This window comes from Prosopis cineraria, unplaced genomic scaffold (genome assembly GCF_029017545.1).
Source record: "Prosopis cineraria cultivar Desert tree isolate PC_DT_omini unplaced genomic scaffold, ASM2901754v1 PC5, whole genome shotgun sequence".
In the NCBI taxonomy this organism is placed as follows: domain Eukaryota; kingdom Viridiplantae; phylum Streptophyta; class Magnoliopsida; order Fabales; family Fabaceae; genus Prosopis; species Prosopis cineraria.
Window position 1 is genome coordinate 31909719 of NW_026555336.1, and position 23525 is coordinate 31933243.

The window sequence follows — 23525 nt, forward strand, 5'->3', positions numbered from 1 at the left end:
AAATGTAGGATACGAAATTGGAATAAATAAAAATTAAGGGACAGATGAAAAGTTCATTCGCTCCCATGACACGCTTCGTAGTTTCCCCAATATTCTAGATCAATCCAACAAAATGAAAAAGTAAAAATGTTTCTATTGGGGCACATCTCAAGTGAAAAAGTAAAAAAAAATGTTTCTTTTGGCATTATTTATTCTACATGTTAATTTAAATGATGAAACCACAGCTATTTTACAGTTCCTACGGTATAACGGTACATTCTGCTAAGCCACCCCTTCCCTCTAAGGCAAAACAGAATACAAGAAAAATATATCAAAGACATGTAAAAAGGCAATAAAAAGAATCGTGACAACTCATTTTGGCCTACTTGTTTGCAAGGGCAGTGTAGAATAGATTTGCCTTCTGGAATAAAATAGCAAGGCTTCAATCAATCGTCTTGTTTTGCATCTAATCCGAGCAAATTCGCAGACCATTTGTGAAAGTCCATTTGGAGTGCCCTCCGGTGATCTCAAGTTGAATCACCCCTTTTCTTCGTATCCTTCATAAATAGTTAACAAGTAGCATATGAATGGAGTCCAATCGAAAGGACATCTCTTGAAAACATCCAATGCCATGACAACAATGTATTTACAGAAGATCGTCGGGCTCCAAATTTCGCTCTGCAATTTTCTTTCATGTACATGCCTGTCTTCATGGCTATTGAAATCTGCATTTTTCTTTCATGTACATGCCTGTCTTCACGGCCATTGAAATCTCTCGTGCCCATAGAAGATATAATAAAAATATCATCCTTGGGACTGAACTCCAGGAGGAGGAAGAACAAGAACGGCAAGTTGAGTTTTCAAAAAATCTAGTTGAAAAAGTAGGTTGAATTTAGAACCTCTCGTAGATCGAAGTCTCCTCGGGCAGGTAAAGGGGGAAAATTCAATGATGGAAAAGATTTCTGAAAGCCCTCTAACAACTGTAAAGGGGCGAAAAAAAGGGAAACATCATGATTAAACAGGACTCTAAGCCAAAAAGTTAGTATGATCAACATGCTTATTGCCATTGGTAAGTAGAATATCCAAGTATAAAAACCTCATAAGTAAGACAAGTACTTTTAATATATTTCGTGGAGTAGAGAGTAGCATGATAGGATGACATAAAAGATAAACTTCATCCAATTCCAGGGACCATAGAAAGTTCCGTAAGCAGTCAACCACTTTCATTTGATATGTAGTTAGCGCTAAGATTTGTTTTTTGGAAGAATAACAGTTAAGTCCCAACAGAGGAAATTAATAACAATTAAGTCCTCGGTAAATTTTTTTTGAAAAATCAGTTGTAAATTTTGATTCAAATAGTTGCAAATTTAATAGTTTCAACCGCAAATACAATATTTCAATTCTAAATATAACAATTAGTTTGCAATTTGGATTCCTGTTTATAAATGTTTGAATTGATATTTGCAATTCATTTTATAGAAAATTTTATCGAGGACCTAACTTTCATTAATTCATTTTTTTGATACTTTATTGTCATTCACCCTTTTTTTTAACCCAGCATGCCAGCAAAACAAAGAAATAAATTATTGGATTTGACAATATTTTAGAAAAACTCCGCCTATGTTTATAGCCGGTCCCAAGCCCGGGTAAAGGAGGAGGGTTGTGTTAGGCCATCAACAGCCAATGTAAAAATTTGTTGAATCTATCATGAACATGGACAATAGACGTTATAATGTTAATGCTAGGTCGTTGCCCGTAAGTAACGCGCTGCATGGCTCGAGTACAGTGATAAGTGAGTTAGAGCCGCTGCATCGGCGCCCGGATGTAGTGTTAAATGAGCAAGGGCTACCGCGTCATTCTGGACGCACGCGGCTAAAGAAGTTAGTCCATAAGAGCAAAATTAGATTTGGTACTTGGAATGTTGGGACATTAAATTGTAAATCTGTAGAGGTTGTAGGGGTTATGATTCAAAGGAAAATCAATATCCTTTGCTTGCAAGAAACAAAATGGCGTGGAGAAAGAGCTAAGGATATTCAAGGTTTCAAACTTTGGTATACAGGAAAAGTAAGTGCACGCAATGGAGTAGGCATCATTATAGATAAGGAGTGGAAGAAGAACGTTGTAGAAGTTAGCAGAATTGGAGACAGAATTATTTCTTTAAAAATGATAATTGGACGTGAGACTGTTAATATTGTTAGCGCTTATGCGCCGCAAGTCGGGACAGAAGCCAGTCTTAAGGAATTATTTTGGGAGGATCTGGAGGGGTTGATTCGACACATACCACAGAGTGAAAAGATTTTTATTGGAGGAGACTTTAATGCGCATGTCGGGAGGGAAGCTGGTCAGTATGCGAGGGTGCATGGTGGTTTTGGTTTTGGAGAGCTAAACAATGAAGGGCAAACTCTTCTTGATTTCTCATTGGCGTATGATTTTAAAATTGCCAACACTTGTTTCAAGAAGAGAGATGAGCATCTCATCACTTACAAAAGTGGAGCCTCAAGGTCGCAGATTGATTTTCTTTTGGTTAGGAACACAGATAGAAAACTTTGTAAAAATTGTAAGGTGATCCCTGGAGATGCTGTAACGACACAACACAGGGTCCTAGTCCTTGATGTGTGTATTATGAGTAAAATCCAAAAACGTCGACAAGTAGTAACACCAAGGATTAGGTGGTGGCAATTAAAAGGTGAGAAGCAAGATATTTTCAAGCAAAATCTTTTGGATAAAGGAATTTGGGATTCTCAGGGAAGTGCTAACATCATATGGGAGGATATGGCTAAAAAGATACGGGAGGTTGCAAAAGTAGTTTTGGGAGAATCGAAAGGTTCTGGTCCGAGAGATAAGGAGTCTTGGTGGTGGAATAATAGTGTACAGGACAAAATCAAGTATAAGAAGAACTGTTTTAAAGCCATACATTTGTGTAACAATGAGGAAAATTGGGAGAGGTACCGTATGGCTAAGAAGGAAACTAAGAGAGCTGTGGGTGAAGCTCGTTCCAAAGCTTTTGAAGAATTTTATAAGAACCTTGAGACGAAGGAAGGAGAGCAAAATATTTATAAGATTGCCAAGAGTAGGGAAAGAAAATCAAGAGATCTAGAACAGGTAAGGTGTATTAAGGATGAAGAGGGAAGAATTTTAGTTACAGATGATGAAATTAAAAATAGATGGGAGACTTATTTTTCTAAACTTTTCAATGATGGAGAGGATTCATCTAGTAACTTGGAGGATTTAGTAACTGGTGAAGGAGAACAAAATTTGTCATTCTATCGAAAAATACGTGATAAGGAGGTAAAGGAAGCTCTTAAGAAAATGGCAAATGGTAGAGCTAACGGACCTGATTGTATATCTATCGAAGCGTGGAAATGTTTAGGTGAAGAAGGGGTGAGATGGTTAACTAAGTTATTTAATGTGATTTTACGGTCCAAGAAAATGCCTGATGAGTGGAGGAGAAGTACATTAATTCCTATTTATAAAAATAAAGGAGATATTCAGAATTGTACTAACTATAGAGGGATTAAACTCATGAGCCACACAATGAAATTGTGGGAGAAAGTAATTGAGCACAGGTTGAGATTGGAGACAAGTATTTCTGAGAATCAATTTGGTTTTATGCCAGGTAGATCAACTACAGAGGCGATTTATCTACTAAGGGGATTAATGGAAAAGTATCGTTGTAAAGATAAAGATCTACACATGGTTTTTATTGATTTGGAAAAAGCTTATGACCGTATACCAAGAGAAGTGCTTTGGAAAGCGTTGGAAAAAAAGGGAGTACGGATTGCTTATATTAAAGCCATACAAGATATGTATGAGGGGGTAAAAACTAGTATAAGAACGCCTAGTGGTCAAACAAAGGATTTTCCTATAAAGATTGGACTACATCAGGGATCATCTCTGAGTCCTTATTTGTTCAACTTGATTTTAAATGTTTTGACGGAACATATTCAAGAGGAAATCCCGAAATGTATGCTCTTGCGGATGATATAGTTCTTATAGCAGAGACAAGAGAAGAGGTTAATTGCAAACTTGAGTTATGGAGGAGGACATTGGAGTCGAAAGGTTTTCGTCTGAGTAGAAGTAAGACGGAATATTTATATTGTAAATTTGGTAAAGGACTATTCGAAAATAATTTGGAAGTGAAATTGGGAGATCAAATTATACCTCAAGTGGAAAAGTTTAGATATTTGGGAGCCATTATTCAAAATGATGGCGAAATCAGTGGAGATATTTCACATAGAATTCAAGCTGGGTGGTTTAATTGGAGAAAAGCTAAAGGAGTTATTTGTGACCGTAGGTGCCTAATAAACTTAAAGGAAAGTTTTATCGTACTGCTATCAGACCGGCAATGTTATATAGTAGTGAATGCTGGGCTCTAACGGGACAGCAAGAGCATAAAGTTGGAGTAGCAGAGATGAGAATGTTACGATGGATGTGCGGACATACACGTAAAGATAAAATTCGAAATGAGCACATACGTGAAAAAGTGAGGGTGGCACCTATTGAGGAAAAAATGGTAGAAAATCGGTTGAGATGGTTTGGGCATGTACAAAGAAGACCAAGGGAGGCACCAGTGAGAAGAGTGGAACATATAACTTTGAGTCCGATTAAGAGAGGTAGAGGAAGGCCTAAGAGAACACTCTTGGAAGTTGTTGAACGTGATCTCTTAATTAATAATATTTCTAAAAGCTTAATAAATGATAGAGCACAATGGCGTCTTGCAATCCATGTAGCCGACCCCACCTAGTGGGATAAAGGCTTGTTGTTGTTGTTGTTGTTGTTGACAATATTTTAGAAAACCAATAGTTCTCACGAGGCACATGTACAATCTCATCAGACTTAAAAGCACAACAAATTAAAGAAAATATATTAGCAAGGCAATCCAACATCTGGAGTATGCACTGTTCCAACAAAACGGATTTTACTAAATTGCTTCAAGAATTTGTATGCTCCCTCTCCCCCCCCCAAAAAAAAAAAAAAAAACAAAGTACAGCATCTAATTGTAGGGTATGAAGGAAAGGGGTGGATAGGGATCAAGCTCTTGGGCATTTCCAATTGTAAGCTATGCCATATGCATAGAAGGGCCCTTTGATGTCCTTAAGTTGCACAATAGCAAACAATTCCAAATTTCCAATCATACAAGGAAAACTACTATAACAAGCTCATGCATGAAAGGGTGTCTATTGATTTAATTCAATAAGCATGTAAGAAAGATACTCACATTTTCTAGAATCGGAGCCTCATAAAGTTCAACAAATTTTTCCCTCAGTATTTTGTTCATCATATCAACATCACAAGCATGTGTCCAATATGAATCATGTACTCCTGCAATCAAACATTGTTATATACAATAATAAGCCCCAATTTTAACATAACATAGATGTGCTACAGGAACATTTCCATGCGTGCAAGATGGTAAGGATGTGTCAAAGAGATTAGCATGGACCTGCAAAATTCAATCCTGCTTTCTTGCAAGCAACCGCAGTCATCATCATATGAGAACCATCAAGAGAATGAACAAAATTTGGAGGGAAAGCAGTTCTCTGCCGCTTTACCATGATCTGCAATATAAAGTACAGGTGAGTTATTTTGCTAGAATTGAAACAATGCTCAAAACAATAATACAGCATTCAAAATAATAAATATATATAGTGACCAATTGAAACCAAAAAGAAGACATGCAGTGGCTGAGAGAATAGATGCCGTGCTTTTTATATTGCCTTTAAGGGGTGGCAACTGGCAGGCCTTAAATCTTAACAAATAAAAGCAAAACAATAACAAGTTAAACCAGTAAAAGGTCTGCACAGAGGAAATGGTTAGTGAAACTTAGTTCTTAATGAAAACATGAATCATCTAATTATCATGCATCTTACAACAGCTGGATCATAAATACATGATTGAATTTTCTGCTTTAGAACAAAATAAAATTATGTTTCAAAGTACAAATGTGAGCCTGTACGCGGTAAGCCAAAGTAAGAAAAATACAGTGGTTACCTTGTCAGTCTCACGTTGTAGTGTTAATATCTGAAGGGTCGTCTTAACCTGCATCACAGCCAATATAGAGAATTGATGACACAGAATATTGTCAAACACAGCTCATTTCTTTAAATCTAGAAATAACACTAATAAGGACCAAGAATTAAAATTTTAAAATAAAGAATGAAAGATTAAAAAAAAAATAGGTTTGTTTTTGAAAGTATTACATGATTTCTTCCTAGCTGTCTGTAAGGTTGTACTACAGGAAGCCCAAGAGGACTGATCCACCGTACTGGCTGATTCTCTGAAGCTATCACCTAATCATATTCAATTCCAACATCATTGCAAGGTCAACGCATGTACAAGTATTGTAACATTTACAACAAGAAAAACACAGTAACATAATGAAGTAGCCTTTAAAAAACTTTAAGCAAAATCATAGTAATCCAATGTGTGTTATAAGCACTTCTCAACTCCATTCAATGTATTTGCAAAATGGGATATTAAAATATACTCTTTTCATCCCAAATTATGAGACAAAGTTACAGGTATATTGTCGTCCCAAAATATAAGACAATTTAAAAAAAATAAAGTTTCATTAATAATACCTTTCCAATATTACCCTTCAAGTGGAGAGAGAATTGAAATGATATTGTAGTGTAATGATTAGGTGCATTGGGTTATTTTTGAAGGTTTATAATTTTTTTTTGTTGCAAAATTTTGTTTTAAAAAAGTAAATTTGTAAAGTGTCATTATTATGTTTTATTAGTATGCACAATCTCTTCCAACTCTGTCTTATAATTGAGATTAAGAGAGTATTAGTTATAACTTGTTGCTAGATATAGATCTTGAATTTTATGAAGTATTTACATCAACAAATTGAACAAATGAATCAAGTGTACTTAGGATCCAATATTATTGATAAATGGAAAATTAAAAGAGAGAATGTGGTTATTGTATACGATCTACCAGGTTATCTTATTTATAATCGTATGTATAAGACAAGCAATTAATGATGAATAAATACAATCATATCTGCCTACTCATTGCCTAGTCAGCCCTAATCATATACAATCTCATACAATAAGTACAATATCAAAACTTATTCTCAAAAATTATGTCAAAACTGAAGCAAAATAAGAAAAGCAATGATTGTGGGGGACTTCCAGAAAAAGCTCTCTTCCTACTCCAAAACTTACAGTTGATGTAAACCAGCTCAGATACCACATGACATGAGAGGCTACTAAAACCATGTTGGCCGAGATGGATCATGTCCTTAAGGGAGAATAAGTAATAAATTTATTTTTCTTCAGCACTGCATTTGGAAGGAAGCACTGTAGGAACTTTTTATTCCTATACCATGACGTCTGGCTGATACAGGAAAGGAAAAGCTCCCATTCGAAAAAAGATAACTATTATGAAGGCCACCGAAATTTTCTCCTATTACAAATCTAGTTCTGCATGGAACCAAGTTACATATGCACAGCACGCTTCCTAATGGTGCCTGAGTTTGTCACTCAAAAACACCTTCTCCCTACACACCCACTAGAACAAAAATACCACAACACTAAATGACAGGGTGCACTCCAGAGTCCATTTTCTACCCTTACCCTGCATACATAATCCAAACATATAGACTCGCACAATAACATGGACATTCAAACAATAATGACAATGGGTCCTAAAAGCCACAAATCAAAAACAATCTTTAGTTTGTTGAGGTACAGAAATTAGTATGACTACGTAAAGAAAAGCATCAAGGGTTACTGGAATGCAGCTTCAAAGTTAAACCAATCTCACCTTCCAAACAGAAGACAACCAAAAGATTATTTAAATTTAGTGAAGAAAATCAAACAAATTAATAATCAGACCAGGATTGCCACCAGGGGATTTAATAGATGTAACTAGCGCAAATTAAACTAAACATTTCAGGTCAAAAAAAACCTAAACATGATCAGTTATTTAAAAATATATATGATTGAGCCACATGCCAACTTTCCCCTGCTATCTTCACAAAATAAAAAATACCTTAGCACATTCCCCAAGCCAATTCATGATACTTCTTGCAGCCTCAAACATCTCTTCTAAGGCCACGAGAGTGGTCTGCAAAGCAGTGAATAGTCAGCAAAACAAGAAAAGAAATGGATAGATTGTAAACACATGCACCCCCGCCTACACCAAATTGACTTCTCTTACTTTTGCTGTATAACAGGCTGCACCAAACATCTCTGAATCATCCTCCATAGCATTACGCTCTTTTAGCCTCCTCTTGATCTGGTCACGGGCACCAATATAAGTCACACCATAAACTGATGTCATCACTGTCTGCTTCACCAATTTCCGGTCCACCTAATGGTGCCAGGTATTCAAAAAACCGTTAGTGATATAAGATTGAGGCTAGGACATAAGTGCTTTTGAATTCCTACAAAGCACTTTCAATTTATAAACTGATGTCAGCAAATCATCAAGCTCATCTACCAATGTTCTAAAAGTTCCTACAATTCTATTTTCAAGTATTTCTCAGAAAACATATAAAAGTAGATTTATTTTAAGAAAGTATAATCACAAGAAACCTGGTTGATCAAACGTCTAGCAAGTATTGCATTTGGATAAGTTTCAGGATCTTTCTCTGAATCCCTTCTCATGATTTCAAGTACCCTGCACCACAAACAAATTAGAATAAATTAAAACAGTAGTTCAGATGACTTTAATATATCGATGCATCAAAATCAATGCGAACAGCACAATTCATCTTTGGATTGATTTTAAGAATTTTCAGTAAGCTGAGCCTCAGTATGGTTGTATAGGTTTGGACAAATAGAATAATTTGACAGCAGATGCAACTGACTCCTTTGTGGAATGGCATTAAGAAATAGATAAATTAATAGTAGGTAAGAAAAGGAGAAAGGAAACTGTGTAATAACTGCTGTAAAGCTGCTAAATATGCCAGCATTTGGCTTTGATGGAGGTCAATCAGAAAGGGCCAGTTGCTTCCCATTATTGATTTTATGATTCAAGCAATGTTTACAAGTTTTGCTCACCCCCTTATATCCTCAAAGTAGTGTTATCTATATTGAACTTCGTTAAATTGAAGGAAAAATTGTAACTGAAGGGTGCCTAGTTATTGTAATTTCTTCACGAACTTGCACACACAGTTCTCGTTACCTTGCAGCAATTCCTGAGTAAACATCAGCAGGCCGGTCTCCACATACAAGATTGACTGCAGCAGCTCCCAACTTCAAAAATAAAAAATGCAGTGTATTGATACTCAGGCAATATCAAAAAGGAAAGGGGAAAAAAAGAGAAAGGGACATGCAGAGAGGAAGTAAGAAGACAACTTCATCAAGCCAGTATTTCTGAAACAATCTATCATCATTCAAGAGTCAGCTTGTGCAAGAAGGTAATAATAACACATTGCAGTTTAAATTTAGATTAGTACTATTTTGACGAGTTTCATGCATTTATTCTTAACGGTCCCACTTTTTGCCAGCATGCAATGTACAATATCAATTATGAAAACATATAATCCCCAATAATAGAAAAACATGCATGGGTAGGCGAAATTAAATTTTGTGAAATTGAACTGTTTTAGATGTTGGAAAGTCAGAAACATTGAACCTAAATAACGGCAAAATTTAAATCTATCATGATTTAGTAAGCCACCTAGCTTCACAATAATATGCAAGCAAAATCATTGAAGTCTTCAAAAATTCTAGATCAAAAGCAATCACCTTCACCAACGACAAACAAGAAACTCAAATATCTTGCTTTCAGCACCAGCTTCAAGAAGGAGCACTTGTTTATTGAACACCAAGAACAATCCAAAAAGGACTTTATCATGTAAAAACTCTCAATCCAATTTCAAACCGAACACCATCATCAACCAAGAAACTCTGCTCACATTAGAGGCTAATAATTATCTTTTAGATCAGCTTCATGGGAAAAAACAAACTTATTAACATTCCACTTTTATATAAGCATTTGTCAACCATTTATAATACCCCCTCACAACAAGCTGTTTTCCCCTCAGCCCAAATTCCAAACAAGCGCAAAAAGCAAGCCAACAAGGCTTCCAGGTAACCAGGAAAATTTAATGTTCACATTACCTTGTCCCTCCCAAGGGCTGCATAGTGTTGTAAGCCATTGCACGAACCATCCTAGGGTAATGACAAAACAAACTATTTTATGAAAAATGTATCAAAACCAAGAAAAGAAATACAAAAGCATGGGCTATGCTTGGAGGTCCTTCAATATCATCATTACCAACATAACAGTAATATATATAAATGAGAACAATTTTGGTAAGGAGGTTGTTATTGTTGCAACAATTCAAAATGAAAAATATCCATCGAAAGAATGTAGTTGAGTTCTTCCATTAATAGGAATGCAAATAAGACAGTCTGTGCATGCGTTTCCAGAAACCATTTCTGATCTCACAAAAAGATACCTGATGAACAGGCATATGAGATATGGTGGTCTCAGGAGAGTGGCTTCTCAATGCTTCAGATAGATTGATACATGCTGCCAAACACTGAAAAGGATCTTCTGCTTCTAACCACCAACGCCTTCCTTCAAGAGGCCTGTCTGCAGAATCAAATATATCATCCAGATGGTTCTCAACAAATGTGAGTCTACCCTCATAACTCAACTTGTCCACACCACCAGCATACAAATTTGCTAAATGTATTTTCAACCAACGCAAGCCTGACTTTCCTAAAGGGCGCCCCTCAGCAAATTCTAGTATGCCTCGGCATAAATCAGAACCAAGATGGTTCAAATATGGGTGCATGGGATAGGCACGTCCTCGGAAATCAAGATTGTGAGGATAGTAGAAGCCTTCTTCATCCTTCATCTTCTGTGCAACCTGCACTCAGTAATTCGAGACAAACTTAGGGCAAGCATTTCATATAAATCAATCTATTCAAAACAAGAAAAAATGCTTCTTACTGCGAGTTTAAGTTCTATGTCACATCGCTGTGAATGCATCTCATTATTCTTCTTTTTGATATCTTTGACTTTCCACTTCCATTTTTGGATTTCTGATTGATCTTCTGTGTCCGGTTCCACTGGGATGGGAACCTTGATGAGGAAAAAGAGAAAAGGAAAGGTCAACTACAAAACTCAGCACTGAAGCAGCATAACTTACAGAAAATGGCACCAAGGAAGCATAGGCAATTTAGGATACATTACCCGCATACAAGGATATGACATTATTATATGGATGGCAAGTAATCAATGAATTAAATTACCTATAAAAGTATTTTATATATTTCAGGTGGTTTTTTGCCTACCACACGAGTCATATGATAACATATAACAGTATGACTTATTCCTATTTATTAAAATTTTTCCTCATTTTCTTTCATGTTTTTACAAAATATGCTCAATTAATTGTCACTTACATCTTGACGGTCCACCAAATCTGCAACGCCCCCACCATTGGCCCATATATGATCTATGACACTAAGAACCCTTTTGTTTACCCTCCATTTGGTATTGCCAAGGGTATTTAGAGCCTAGATACAACCAAAAAAATATACCAGCATTAATTTCAGCAGGGTGTCATGACCATAAACTAAAATACTTATCCACAAAGACATGGGAAAAAAATGCTACCTCAAAAACAGGTTCTAGTTGTTGCAAGGGAGTCCTTTTAACTGCTTCACGTTGCTGCTTTGCTCCATGTGTTCTCATTACATACGATGGCAAAAACAAGTATGCTCCTTGGTCATACCTACCATCATATTGCAATGTTCCCAAGAAAATGAAAATTAGCAAACTAAAATGCAGCAGTTCGCTGGATGTCACAAGTTGAAGCAGCAGGTCAATAGCATCCCGTCAAGAAAGAAATCTTGTAAAATCATAGTGACTGTCAAAGTTTGAGGTGTCAAATTTACTCTAACAATTCACATGCTCCTAAGAAAGTTCTTTGCCATAAACAAGTCCATTCAAATAAGTTAATAGCAGAAATTTCATGAGATCTGAAATAGCTGGGAAAATAATTAAAAAAAATAGACCTTCCTCAGATTTAGCTCCAAAAACATAGATTCCCTCTATATTTTGAATATAGAAGACCTTGCTTATATTTTAAGATGTATTACCACGCTGTCATCGGAACATGAGAGGCTGATCAAAAATAGATTCATTGGTCAAATGCTTGATATATAATGTAGCTAAACATTACTAGTCACTGTTTAAAGAGGTGGAAAGTGAAGCCAAACATATCTTTTAGATTTGAAAGACAAGAGATGTCCCAGGATATTTTTAAATAGAGGGAGTTTGAGAATTTAAAGTTACAGGAGGTCAAGGAATTATATTCATAAATCTAACTGCATATTGAATATAGTACCCTGTCCAGTTACGAGGTGGCACCAACATTGGCATATATGGGATGACCATGTGCCTGGCCTGTTAGTATAAAAACAGTCTGATATTAGCATCAGCCACATTAATTTATGCATGTGAAAGCAGACATAGTATAAGCACAACCACAAAAAGAAGCCTACTAACCAACTAAAAGAAAAGTAACCATGAATTCAAATCAAAATTATATAAAAGGTCACTCACAGATTTCTCAAGGCCCTTTTGGACCAAGGGGTCACATTCAATAACACCATATCTCCTACTGCTCTTCCTATTTGATCAAAAAGAATTCACCACAAACCAAAAGGAAAATAGATTAAATATACCACCAATATTGATTGAATAAAAAACTATTTAACTAAGATGCTGATTCTCACTGTGAATCATTCATGAAATTTCTGAGAGCATGTGTAAATGCAGGGCGTATATCTGGTGGACTATCTCCTACTTGATCCACGGGGACTGTATGTAGGCTGTTTCTATTAGCAGTTTAATTAAGTGACCTCCAACCTGGAATATACATGAACTGCATTGGAATGTGAAGTGAAGATAGCTCCCATGTTCATATGTACAAAGATTGAAACATCACAAACCTTTACTTGACCTTCCTGCCCCCAAGGCTTTGAAGCATCATGTTTGTTTACTACTGCCATTGCTTTTCGCATCTTCTGTTTTTTCATTAAACTCGCAACTTTCTTCCTTAATTTATCCTGCTCTTTAACCACTTTGTCACTATCTTCAATCACGTTACATTCTCCTGAGGTTGCAGGATCAGATTCACCATCAGGGTTGTCAGCAACAGCCCTCTTCGTCTTCCTGCTCTTTTTTGTATTCAAAAATCTGTATATTCTGGCCTGATCCACATATAATACTAATACTTCAATGAATGAATACTTGACTATCGTGACTTCAAGATAGTGACACCTAACTTGAACAAAAAGCCTGGAAATACTGCACTAAGTGATAATTGGATACTGCATTATTTATCCTTTGACTGACATGAGGAACACAATAAATATGGCAATACGAGGTATCCAAGCATCAACTATATAAATTAGCAACAGATTTTTTTTTTCACGCAATTATAATGGCATTCAAAGCTCAACCAATTATGTGAGAAAGAGATACACTTTTTCCTAACTCAATATACCAAGGGAAACAAGCTAGAAAAATGATTCCAGATTAAAAACTACAATTTTTAAACAGGACAGAAACACTTTTTTTATCTAAAGTACCCTTTGAGTTCAAGTAACTAAGCATTAACAAAGACCAACTTCATTCACAGGTCATAAAACTTCACCAAATGACAGAGTAAATAATCCAAAACGTTTCGAGTTTAGCAAACCTCCTGTTCAACCGCTTCACCAATCTGACAAGCGGCTTGGATTACTCGAGCGCTGCCTATCCCATTACTATTTGTCATCAACAATCCCATCAACTTATGCATAGTAATGACTGCCATCATCTCTGCAGGCAACTCATTAAAATAAGGCGCATGACTGTTCGCGTGGGTGTATTTGCAAGCCTCTTGCTCCGCGGCAATTGCATTCCGCAGAGGTTCAAACCAACCAAGGAACAACGACTTCACATATGGCAAATTGGGTGCAAGCTTCTGCTCACACATGTCTGTCAATAATTCTTGATATTCTTCGGCGGCACGTTCCCATGCCTCTGTCTCCATTTTAACCTGCCTTCTCCGAAGTATTTTATACCTGTAGTTCGCCATACCTGCCAACTCATGCATTGGCTTCTGCAACTGGGGTTTTTCCTTCACTTGTTTTCTCATTTGCCTACACAACTGTTGATTGTCATCGGACCCAGAAAAATCTTCTTCAGTCTCGTCGGACTCAATAACCTCGGCAACACTAGCAAAACCTCTAGCCGACTTTACAGATAAATAAGAACCCAAGGGGTCTTCAGAAGGCTGAAAATTGGGAATTCTCATTTCAGGTTTCGAAGTAAATAGACCAACTTGATAAAACCCAATATCTGGGAATCTCGAGTTCACCGGCGTTTGTGTTTCGGAAGGGCTCGTCCTCTCGATAAAATTCAAGCCTCCGGAAAACTTCATGTAACTTAACGAAGGCGAGTAAGAGAATTCAGGGGATAGTTTAAACTTCCTCAGGGAAGTTCGCTTGACTACGTTCGCCCACATCTCTCAGTGGAATCTACGATTAACAGAACAATCCGGGGAGAATGACTTGAGTTATGGCTGAGAGATACAAAGAAATGCTGAGTTGATCCACATTCGAATTCCTGAAATTTCTCCAAGGAGTGAACGGGGCCGGAAGCAAAAAAGAGAGATGAGTGATATTTAGATTGAAAGCTAATGAGAATGAAGAAATGGCGATAATTAAAGGACCTTGAGCGGGCAAAGAAGAGAAGGCAAAGCCGCCTCTAGCCTAAGCCCTTCATAAACCTACGCTTTCATGCTTCAAGTAGACGAGCGCACAACTGAAGCAAGTAGAAACCGGTTCCGGGTCTGATCCGAAAAGTCTTTCCAGGGCATGATGACATGGCAAGTGACGTGTCCAGATTGATGACATGGCAAGCGACGTGCCTAGATTGATGACATGTGTCGCCCATCCATAGTCGGATTGCGTTCGGTTTCCTTTTACCAAGAATCAATTCTTTAAAAATTCATTTAATAAAAATCGATTATTATAATAAAATTTTTACTTAGATTTTTTTTTCAAAAATAATTTAATAAACTAAAAATTATTTAGATGATATATAATAAAAATACTTTTAAATATATAATTATTGAAAACAATATTAATTTTATGATATGTAATTTTTGATATATAAATACGATATGCATTTAAAATATTAGAAAACATATATAATAAAAATTTTAAATAACATAAAATTTGATAAGGTGAATAATAGATATAATAAAAAATATGTATAAATAATATGAAATTCATACCAAAAAATACAAAATAAAAATTTTTTATGTTGAGTAATGAAAATAAATACTTCAATTTTTTATAAAAAATTTAAAGTTTGAATGTTGTATAAAAAAATATATAAAATTATAAATACTTCTATATACATTCAAAAGAAAATTTAACATGAAAAATTGATTTAGGGGTAAAATGGGAATAAAGGTGTTTAGAAATTTAACAAGCAATTTCAAAAGTTAAAAGTTGAATCCAAAAATAACTTCAAAGAGCTTTCTTCAAATAGACTGCAAGTTGCCACAGTCCAAAAAGGCGAATTAACCCTTAACAAAAAAATAACTGCTAGGATTCAGGAAAAAGCACATATAGATATCCACATGTATACACTCGCTCCAATCCAAATTGTATGACATGTTTTCAGCTAAGTTTGTCTTGAAATTTTTTTAAAAATTATTTTTTTTCAAATTCATCCATGCAATAATTAATGTGGGCATTAAAATTAATTTTACTAAACATTCATTCTCACTCCTTATAATAAAAGCGTTAAAAATTTAGAATTTTCTCTAAATATGTAAAGGACAAGATGGATAAACAGCTCTGGAATTGGAAAGCAAACACCCCATCCAATGGCAGCTGGAAACGCATTGGTGACTACAGTAGCAGCAGTAATTCCATCTCATGTCATGCAGACGACTCTATTGCCCACACCTACTTGTCGTGAAATTGATCAGAAATGTCTTTCGTTTGAATAAGAGAGCGCATTTAGTGTGTTAATTTGTCCAGCATTAATCTAGTAAGCATGTTGGGCAAGTGGAAGGTTTGTAGGGGAATCACTAGGAATCATAAAAGCTCAACCTGGTTCAACTTTAAAAACCCTTCATTTCATCGCCTTTATCCTGAATTTTGCTTCACTGCATATCTTACCCACAAGAAACAGGTTTGCGCTCAACACTCCGGACCAGAGCTTCGAGGCAAATTTTGAAAGGTATTTTTGTCAATATACCACGCCTTACAAGGCCAGAGCCCAGAATCATATCACCATTCCCGTTCTTTTAAAAGGAATGGGCTTTCATATGTAATCATGCCAGCTCCAGCCAAATGGACAAACTGGTAAACTCGTGCCTCTTTACCCGTTCCTGAATCTTGATCATTATTGTAACCAATCCTAAGGTAGAGAACCTTCTATGACCTGTATATTGCTTACTTTGGTCCAATCAAGGTAACAAAAGTGCATCAACAAGAGACTCTCGGAAAAAGCCATATCGCATATATTCCTTGACGGAATTTACAATTCCCGGGAACAAAAATCTGTAAGCACACTATCCCAGTCTTTTTTTTTTTTGGTTTTAACTTGTCCATTATTATTGATTTCCTCAAACAATACTCCAGCCAAAAATTTGTTGATGCACCTAATCGGTTGTCCAAGGATCATTCTCATTCTCATGTCTCACTTCAAAAGGCTCGACAACTTCAGCCTCTACCGATTCGCCTGTGCTCACATCAGCTTCAACAGATGCTTCTGTCCCTGTCTCCTCATCTGATCTACCCCATCTTCCTCCCAAGGCCAGCGCCATCATTTCATAAATCTTATTTCCCAACTCAGCTGGGCTGTCAGGCTGCACCATTTAGAGAAATAATGTTAGTAAACTGCCAATCTCTCAGTAACAAAGGCAAAGAAAAACAGCAGCTAAATTGTCGGTACCGAAAATCCACTGGAGATCAATGCAGTGTCATATAAGAGGTCAACGGCTCTCTTGGCATCACTGCTGTCAGGTGCATTCCTGCAGGCAGCCTGAGAGGGGAAAAAGAGTACAAAAATAGTCAACAAGACATGTCAAGGCCACGAATAAATTCAGTTATAAATTAACAGCATTGCCTTAAATGGTCTTACATTCAAGTCTTTGATAATGGGATGATCTGGATTAACCTCCAATATTCTCCTGCCCCTCATGAACTCCAAACTAGCAGTGTCTCCAAGAGCTTGTGCCTTCATCAATCTGCCAGAAAGGGAATGACATATGGCATGAGCATGGCAATACAAAAGTACATGATGAAGTGCTTGAGATCATGGAACATGTCCTGGCTTGAAAAGCCACAGATGGAATGAGCAACCTCTCCATATTTGCAGACCATCCGAACTTGCCAGATACAAGCACACAGGGAGATGAACTCAAACGCTTCGAGACCTGAACTTTTGCCACCTTATCACCAAGCTGTTGTTTTATCCAATCACAAAGCAGATTGTATTCTTGCTTTGTTTCCCTCTCTTTCACCTCATCCTCATCACCTGATTTCAAAAACATTAGATTGGATGTGTATCACTAACCAAATATCCATTCACAGGGAGTGAAATAGCACTCCACGTAGAAAATCGCACATACCCAGTTCTAGATCTTCCTTGCTGATATCAACAAATTTCTTTTCCTTGTATGTCTGAAGGTTCTGAATGGCAACCTCATCAATCGGTTCAATCAAATAAAGAACCTACAAAAAGAGAGGCCCAGCACATATTAAAGAGTAAACAAACTGAAAGCTGAAGAGCAGAGTACGAATCTAAAGCTAATATCAATTACATTCAACTTTATATATCAAGCATAGAATGCAAGCATAATGTACCTCAATATCTTTCTGTACTAATTTCTCCAGAAACGGAGCAGTCTTGGCACTTTTCAAGCTGTCTGTTGCCAGGTAATAGATAGCCTTCTGGTTTTCACCCATGTTTTCAACATAATCATCTAAGCTTTTCAGCTCCTCCTCACTTTTCGAAGTGTAAAATCGCAACAGTGGTGTTATGCGCTTATGATTTCCAGAGTCTTCAACACATCCTAACTTGAGGAATCTACCAAAGTTCTCCCAAAATTTCTTGTAGTCCTGGAATCACAAGCCATCACATCAATTGTAAAGGATTCTCACTTCATACTGAAAATTAGATAATGGAGTTTATGGCAGCCAACCTCTTTGTTTTCGCCATCAGCGATATCTTGAATCATGTCAAATGTCTTCCTAACGAGTCTTTTTCTCATTATTCTTACCTGAAATTATAATTTATTGGAACTAAACATTTTAGAAACCAGGGAAAATGCATAGATGTTGTCTCATCATTAAGGAAATCCTTCCTTCAGGTTCAAATTATGGAAAGAGTCTGAAGTCCAAAGAAAAATAAAAAGAATTCTTACAATTCTGCTTTCTTGGAGGATTTCTCGGGAAACATTAAGAGGAAGGTCATCTGAATCTAACACACCTTTTACAAAGCTCAAGTACCGTGGAAACTGCACAACAAAACAATGAGATTGAAGATTTACCTTAAAATACCCTAGATGGATCATAGGAGAAAGTAGCATTGAATGGCACAGACGTCACGTGCATTAGATATTATAGTGATTTCATCTATGAAGATGGCATCTCAAGACAGGCAAACTTCCATGACATGCAATTAAAAGCATCTACACTTCCAGATAAACCATCGTTCCATAAAATTATAGCTAGTAGTTGGATAGTTAAATGCCTACATTGCTGAGTAATATCCAAGCAATGATTCATCTTCCTAGCATGCACAATCACAGTCATATATAAGCAAACATGTCGCATTATTCTTTTTTTTAAAAAATAAATCAACATATAAAATTATTATAAAGACATCAATGTCATTAAATTCACTAGTTTAATTGATTGCAATTATTTAATAACCACAAGCATTTCCCAATTCAAAAACTGCCAAATACTAAATTCCAGGACATGATGAGATTTTCCAGATGTAAGCTCTACATAGTAAAAGACTAACTCAATTAAATAAGAATGCTAAGAACCAAGACAGGACTATAACAAAACAGAAGTGCAGGTCAGCAATGCTCCTAGAATCAGACACCAGTAAGCATGTCAATTTCAGAATTCAGTTCAATTAGGAATTTTTCTGAATTCAAGATTTCCCTTCCACAGTTTACATTAGTTCGATGTAAATGAGGAGTTTGATGCTAGCATGTAGCATTAGATTGAAGAGGCATCTGCTTCAAGAAGCGCAATATCAGATACTCTCAATTTGCTTTGAAAGAGAATTCAATGATTTAAAATTCTTTGTCTTATCTTATATTGATCAGGTGTCAGCTTCTAAAAGCAAAATATCGGGTGCTTTCAATTTGCTTTGAAAAAGAATTGAATGACTTAAACTTCTGTCTTATGCTCTGCTTTCTTGTCTCACAAGCCAGGCCAGATCAATGCAATTCAACGTGTAAACCACTCTATTTTGAAGGAATAATAGGATTTTGTTATACATATGCAACAATATAATGCTCCTGACTCAGAAAAAAATGAGTCACGAAACAATAAATAACCAAAGGAAGCATAATACATGAGAATTTAACAGCAGAAGCAAAAATGTCATTATATGAAAGATAAAATTCCTCCAAAGCCTCTACAGTAAACTTACCAGCTCACCATCAAAATCATCTGATATAAACACACGCTTCACATACAGGCGTATATTCTTTGTTTTAGGATTTATTACTTCTTCATTGTTAAGAGGCCCATACCCGGCACATAGAGAATACTTCTAAACTCAACCTCACCCTGCAAAGATTTAAAATCTTGTTAAATAACTCCTTAGAACTTGATCTGTTTGAGGATAGCCACAATCATCATCCTACCTCAGTAGTGAAGTGAGTATATGCAAGTGGTTCTACAAACTCATTGAAAGTCTTCTTGTAGAATTCATGATACTCATCCTTTTGAAGATCCTTTGGATTCCGCATCTATAAACAGTGGCAAAAGGTGATCAATAAGAGATGCACTATAACTAGAGGAAAAGAAAAATGTCCTAAGGACTCGCAGAAAATATAGCACAAACTCACCCACAGTGGCTTTGTTTCATTGGTTAATTCCCAGTCCCAATACTTCTTCAGTTTTAGTCTTCTTTACCTTCTTTTTCTCAGCCTGGTAACAAGAGCAGCAACAGATTTGGTGATGCATGAGAAAAGCAAGCACAATGCCTGCATAAAAAAAAAAACTGCAATAATTACCTCAGGTTGAGGTTCTTCCCCTTCTTTTGGTTCTTCCTCTTCTTCCACCTGTTAATATTCGAATTAATAAATTCTGACAAAGAAAAGCTAATCAAGTTGCCACTCCTTAAAAACATATATCTCAGAAACCGAGTGTCTATTCAATTGGAAGGAGATAACTTACAAAAAGGGAGAAACGATCACCCCCTTTATTCATAAGTGTAAACAAATTTCTAAAAGAAACATTCTTCTAATATCACAGTCACATATCCTTGACTCCAATACCAACCATATCCAAGTTCTTATTACCCTACACATTCAACATCAATCTAGCCTGATCCTCAGTGACCTCCTAGAGGAGGTCAGCAGGTAGTAACAGGTTACACGAGGATCCAAACAACTGTCTAATGGAAACCATGACTAAATTATGAACTTTACAAGAAAATGATGCTCCTTGATAGCCTTCATTTAAAAAAAAAAAAAACATAATACTAGCTATAAAATGGAGACAAAATCTTATGGTTAATGATTTTTTACCATCACCGCTGCTGGAAATCACTCCCAATATTCCAATAAGTACATCATTCATGCTTTACAAAGGACAAGAAACTAACTGCTGCAAGATGACTTCCATTCATTAAAAATAAAAGAACTTAGTGAATGATATGTGCTATGCCACATATAATGAAAAATTATATCCAGACCAGCAAGATAACAGAAATATGTGACAATAGAAAGAAGCACACTTACCTCCACAGTTCGTGATTTTTCTTGCCATGTATAGATGGGGAAGGAAACAAACTGAGAGTAATTCTTCACCAAATTCTGAATCCTGGTTGGCTCTGAGAATTCATATTTGTCATCTGCCTGCACCAGAGAATAAGAATTTCAAAGTATTCAGCATCATTATAGACTACATTAAAAATACTATCTTACAGGTTATTACTACTAAAACATGTTCACCCATTCATTAGAGAGTATATAAACAACTACAGCGCAGAGAAAAAATTGTTCTAAATTCATGATAAGCTACCTTTCAGAAGAATATAAGATCCCCCCACTACATATATTTTGCATTAGATTCAACTTTACAACATACGAACAAGTTAGATGCTGCATACATTGGGATGTAAGATGCAAATTCCTCATTTACATGCACAGATGCTCACCCTCAAAGTAAATTAAAGAAGTGATACGTACTCTAAGATAGAGTGTAATTTGAGTACCACGGCGCAATAGCTTTTCTGGATCAGTTTCTTCCCTTATTGTATAAGAGCTACTATCAGCCACTGATTCCCACACATATTGCTTATCCGATCTTGGGCTCTTAGTAGAAACAACCACCTGTTTGCCATTAGAATGCAAACATAGAACATTAAAGGCATGAAACAAAGATAGTTCAAATCACAGCAATCAATTAAGGCAAGAAAATGCAATTGAGAAATTAACCATACCCTGTCAGCAACAAGAAAAGCAGAGTAAAATCCAACGCCAAATTGTCCGATCAAACCATTATCAGCTCCTAGATCCTTGTTTTCCTGAAAGATTAAAACAATATATATTCGAACATGTTGATTGAAGCTTAGCAGCATCCAACTGATGGATATATATGGATGGCTATAAATTACCTTAAGTGCCTTCAAAAATTTTGAAGTGCCACTCTGTGCTATAGTTCCAAGACAGTCAACAAGCTCTTCTTTAGTCATCCCAATACCAGTATCTCTACAATATCAAGCAACAAAAAATTTAAATAAATCTGCTTACATAATCAGATCAAAGGTTCTATAAAATTGAAGAGTAACATACGTTATAGTAATAGTTCCATTGTCTGGATCTGGTTTGATGCGTATCTCTAACTCTCCAGCATCCCCAAGCAACGAGGTTCAGTCACACTTAAGAATCTTAACTTGTCTAAGGCATCACTTGCATTGCTGGAGAAAACAAAAATATAACCACGTGGAAGTACATGCGTAAGAATGGAGTAGCAACGAACTACAAAAGTCCAAGCAGTAACACTTCTCCATGAAAGCTAAAATATCAAGTTTTTTACAACTATAGTGCATGTTTGGACATAGGATGGACGTGTACTCACCTGACAAGTTCTCGAAGAAAAACTTCCTTGTGGCTATACAGACTGTGAACTATCAAGTCCAGTAGGCGACTTACCTGCAGATGATTTCATTCCCCTCAGTAAAGCAAAAATAAATATACCCCATAAGTGAAAATCAAACGGGGTGTTTGTCTGTAATATCTTAATCTATTCGCCTTCTATGTCAAGTACCTAGCCGACATAGATTGTGTACTTGTGAGGTTGTGAGCAGGAAAGATAGAGCCGAATTAAGCCTTGAAAAATATTTTCCGCCAAATTCCACAATTCCAAGTACACCCATATGGTATATTACAAGTTTCAAGTTGGATATAAGTTTAAAACTTGCAATACAAAATCAGTAGTTGACTTCCAGTATATCTCAAGGGACAAAGAAATTAAGAAAGATGATGAATCATTTGATACTTTGATAATATCTAAATTTTCATTTCCCTCAAATCCCCCTTATAATAATAATAATAATTAAAAGAAACCCACCTCGGCTTGGTATTCGAACTTCTCACCAGGAGCATCGGTGGCCTCCTCTTTCTCTGCAATGGCGGCGTCGCACCGGACAACCATGTTATTGTTTCTTCTCTCGAGCTTCCACTTCAAACCAGCAGAAGAGAAGCCATTTCTAGAAAAACTAGTTGGACGTAAAAAAGCACTTCTGAGAGTCAAATCCCTTCGATTGTTTCTGGGTGAAAAGGGCGATGAAGTGGGGAGTGAAGCAAGAGAGGCAGTAGCCAAGCTTCTGCTGAGTACAGGAGCCATTATGCCAGAGAGAGAGAGAGAGAGTTGCAGGTTGGTGGAGCAGATATCACTCGTGGTATATGTATATCTGAAATGCGGAAAACCCCTCCAAGGGTTTTAGCCTTTTAGGAGATGAAGGATGATTCTAGAATACAGCAAGCCGTATTGAGGAACCCGGCTTCGTTTGGCGCTACGTGCGATGGAATGTGAGGCTTAGATTCTGCCAATTCAGCCGTCACAGTATCCTTTTCATTTTCCTTATATTTTGCATTGCATAAAAGCGTAAAGATTGAAAAATAAATATCCCTCGTTTAAAAATATAAAATATTTTTAATTAAATTTTATTTTTAAAAAATAATTATCAAATTTTTAATTAATTTTATTTTTTTATATTTATCTCTATTAAATACTCTACAATAAATATAAAATTATTTTATAAAGGCATTTAAAAAAAAATAATGATTATATATCAAAAAA

At 36.2% G+C, this 23525-nt stretch overlaps 2 protein-coding genes across 2 annotated transcripts; both read right to left on the reverse strand.

Moving 5' to 3' along the window:
- Window positions 1-155: 155 nt before the first annotated feature.
- On the reverse strand, window positions 156-14568 carry LOC129312056 (DNA-directed RNA polymerase 1B, mitochondrial-like). The gene is given in 20 exon segments (XM_054954618.1): window positions 156-959; window positions 5198-5301; window positions 5423-5537; window positions 5971-6018; window positions 6180-6269; window positions 7981-8055; window positions 8149-8301; window positions 8526-8610; window positions 9118-9188; window positions 10059-10109; window positions 10400-10816; window positions 10900-11031; window positions 11355-11468; window positions 11569-11686; window positions 12302-12360; window positions 12520-12586; window positions 12693-12777; window positions 12780-12825; window positions 12909-13169; window positions 13661-14568. Coding segments are annotated over 20 exon segments (3012 nt in total). The 5' UTR covers window positions 14471-14568; the 3' UTR covers window positions 156-848.
- A 1821-nt stretch (window positions 14569-16389) lies between these two features.
- Window positions 16390-23172, reverse strand: LOC129311892 (heat shock protein 90-5, chloroplastic-like). The gene is given in 22 exon segments (XM_054954377.1): window positions 16390-16834; window positions 16921-17010; window positions 17110-17215; window positions 17331-17505; window positions 17600-17702; window positions 17835-18089; window positions 18173-18250; window positions 18395-18487; window positions 19642-19742; window positions 19745-19781; window positions 19859-19963; window positions 20063-20107; window positions 20109-20144; window positions 20231-20278; window positions 20960-21076; window positions 21410-21553; window positions 21664-21747; window positions 21838-21931; window positions 22016-22088; window positions 22091-22140; window positions 22302-22375; window positions 22794-23172. Coding segments are annotated over 22 exon segments (2391 nt in total). The 5' UTR covers window positions 23070-23172; the 3' UTR covers window positions 16390-16627.
- Window positions 23173-23525: the final 353 nt, after the last annotated feature.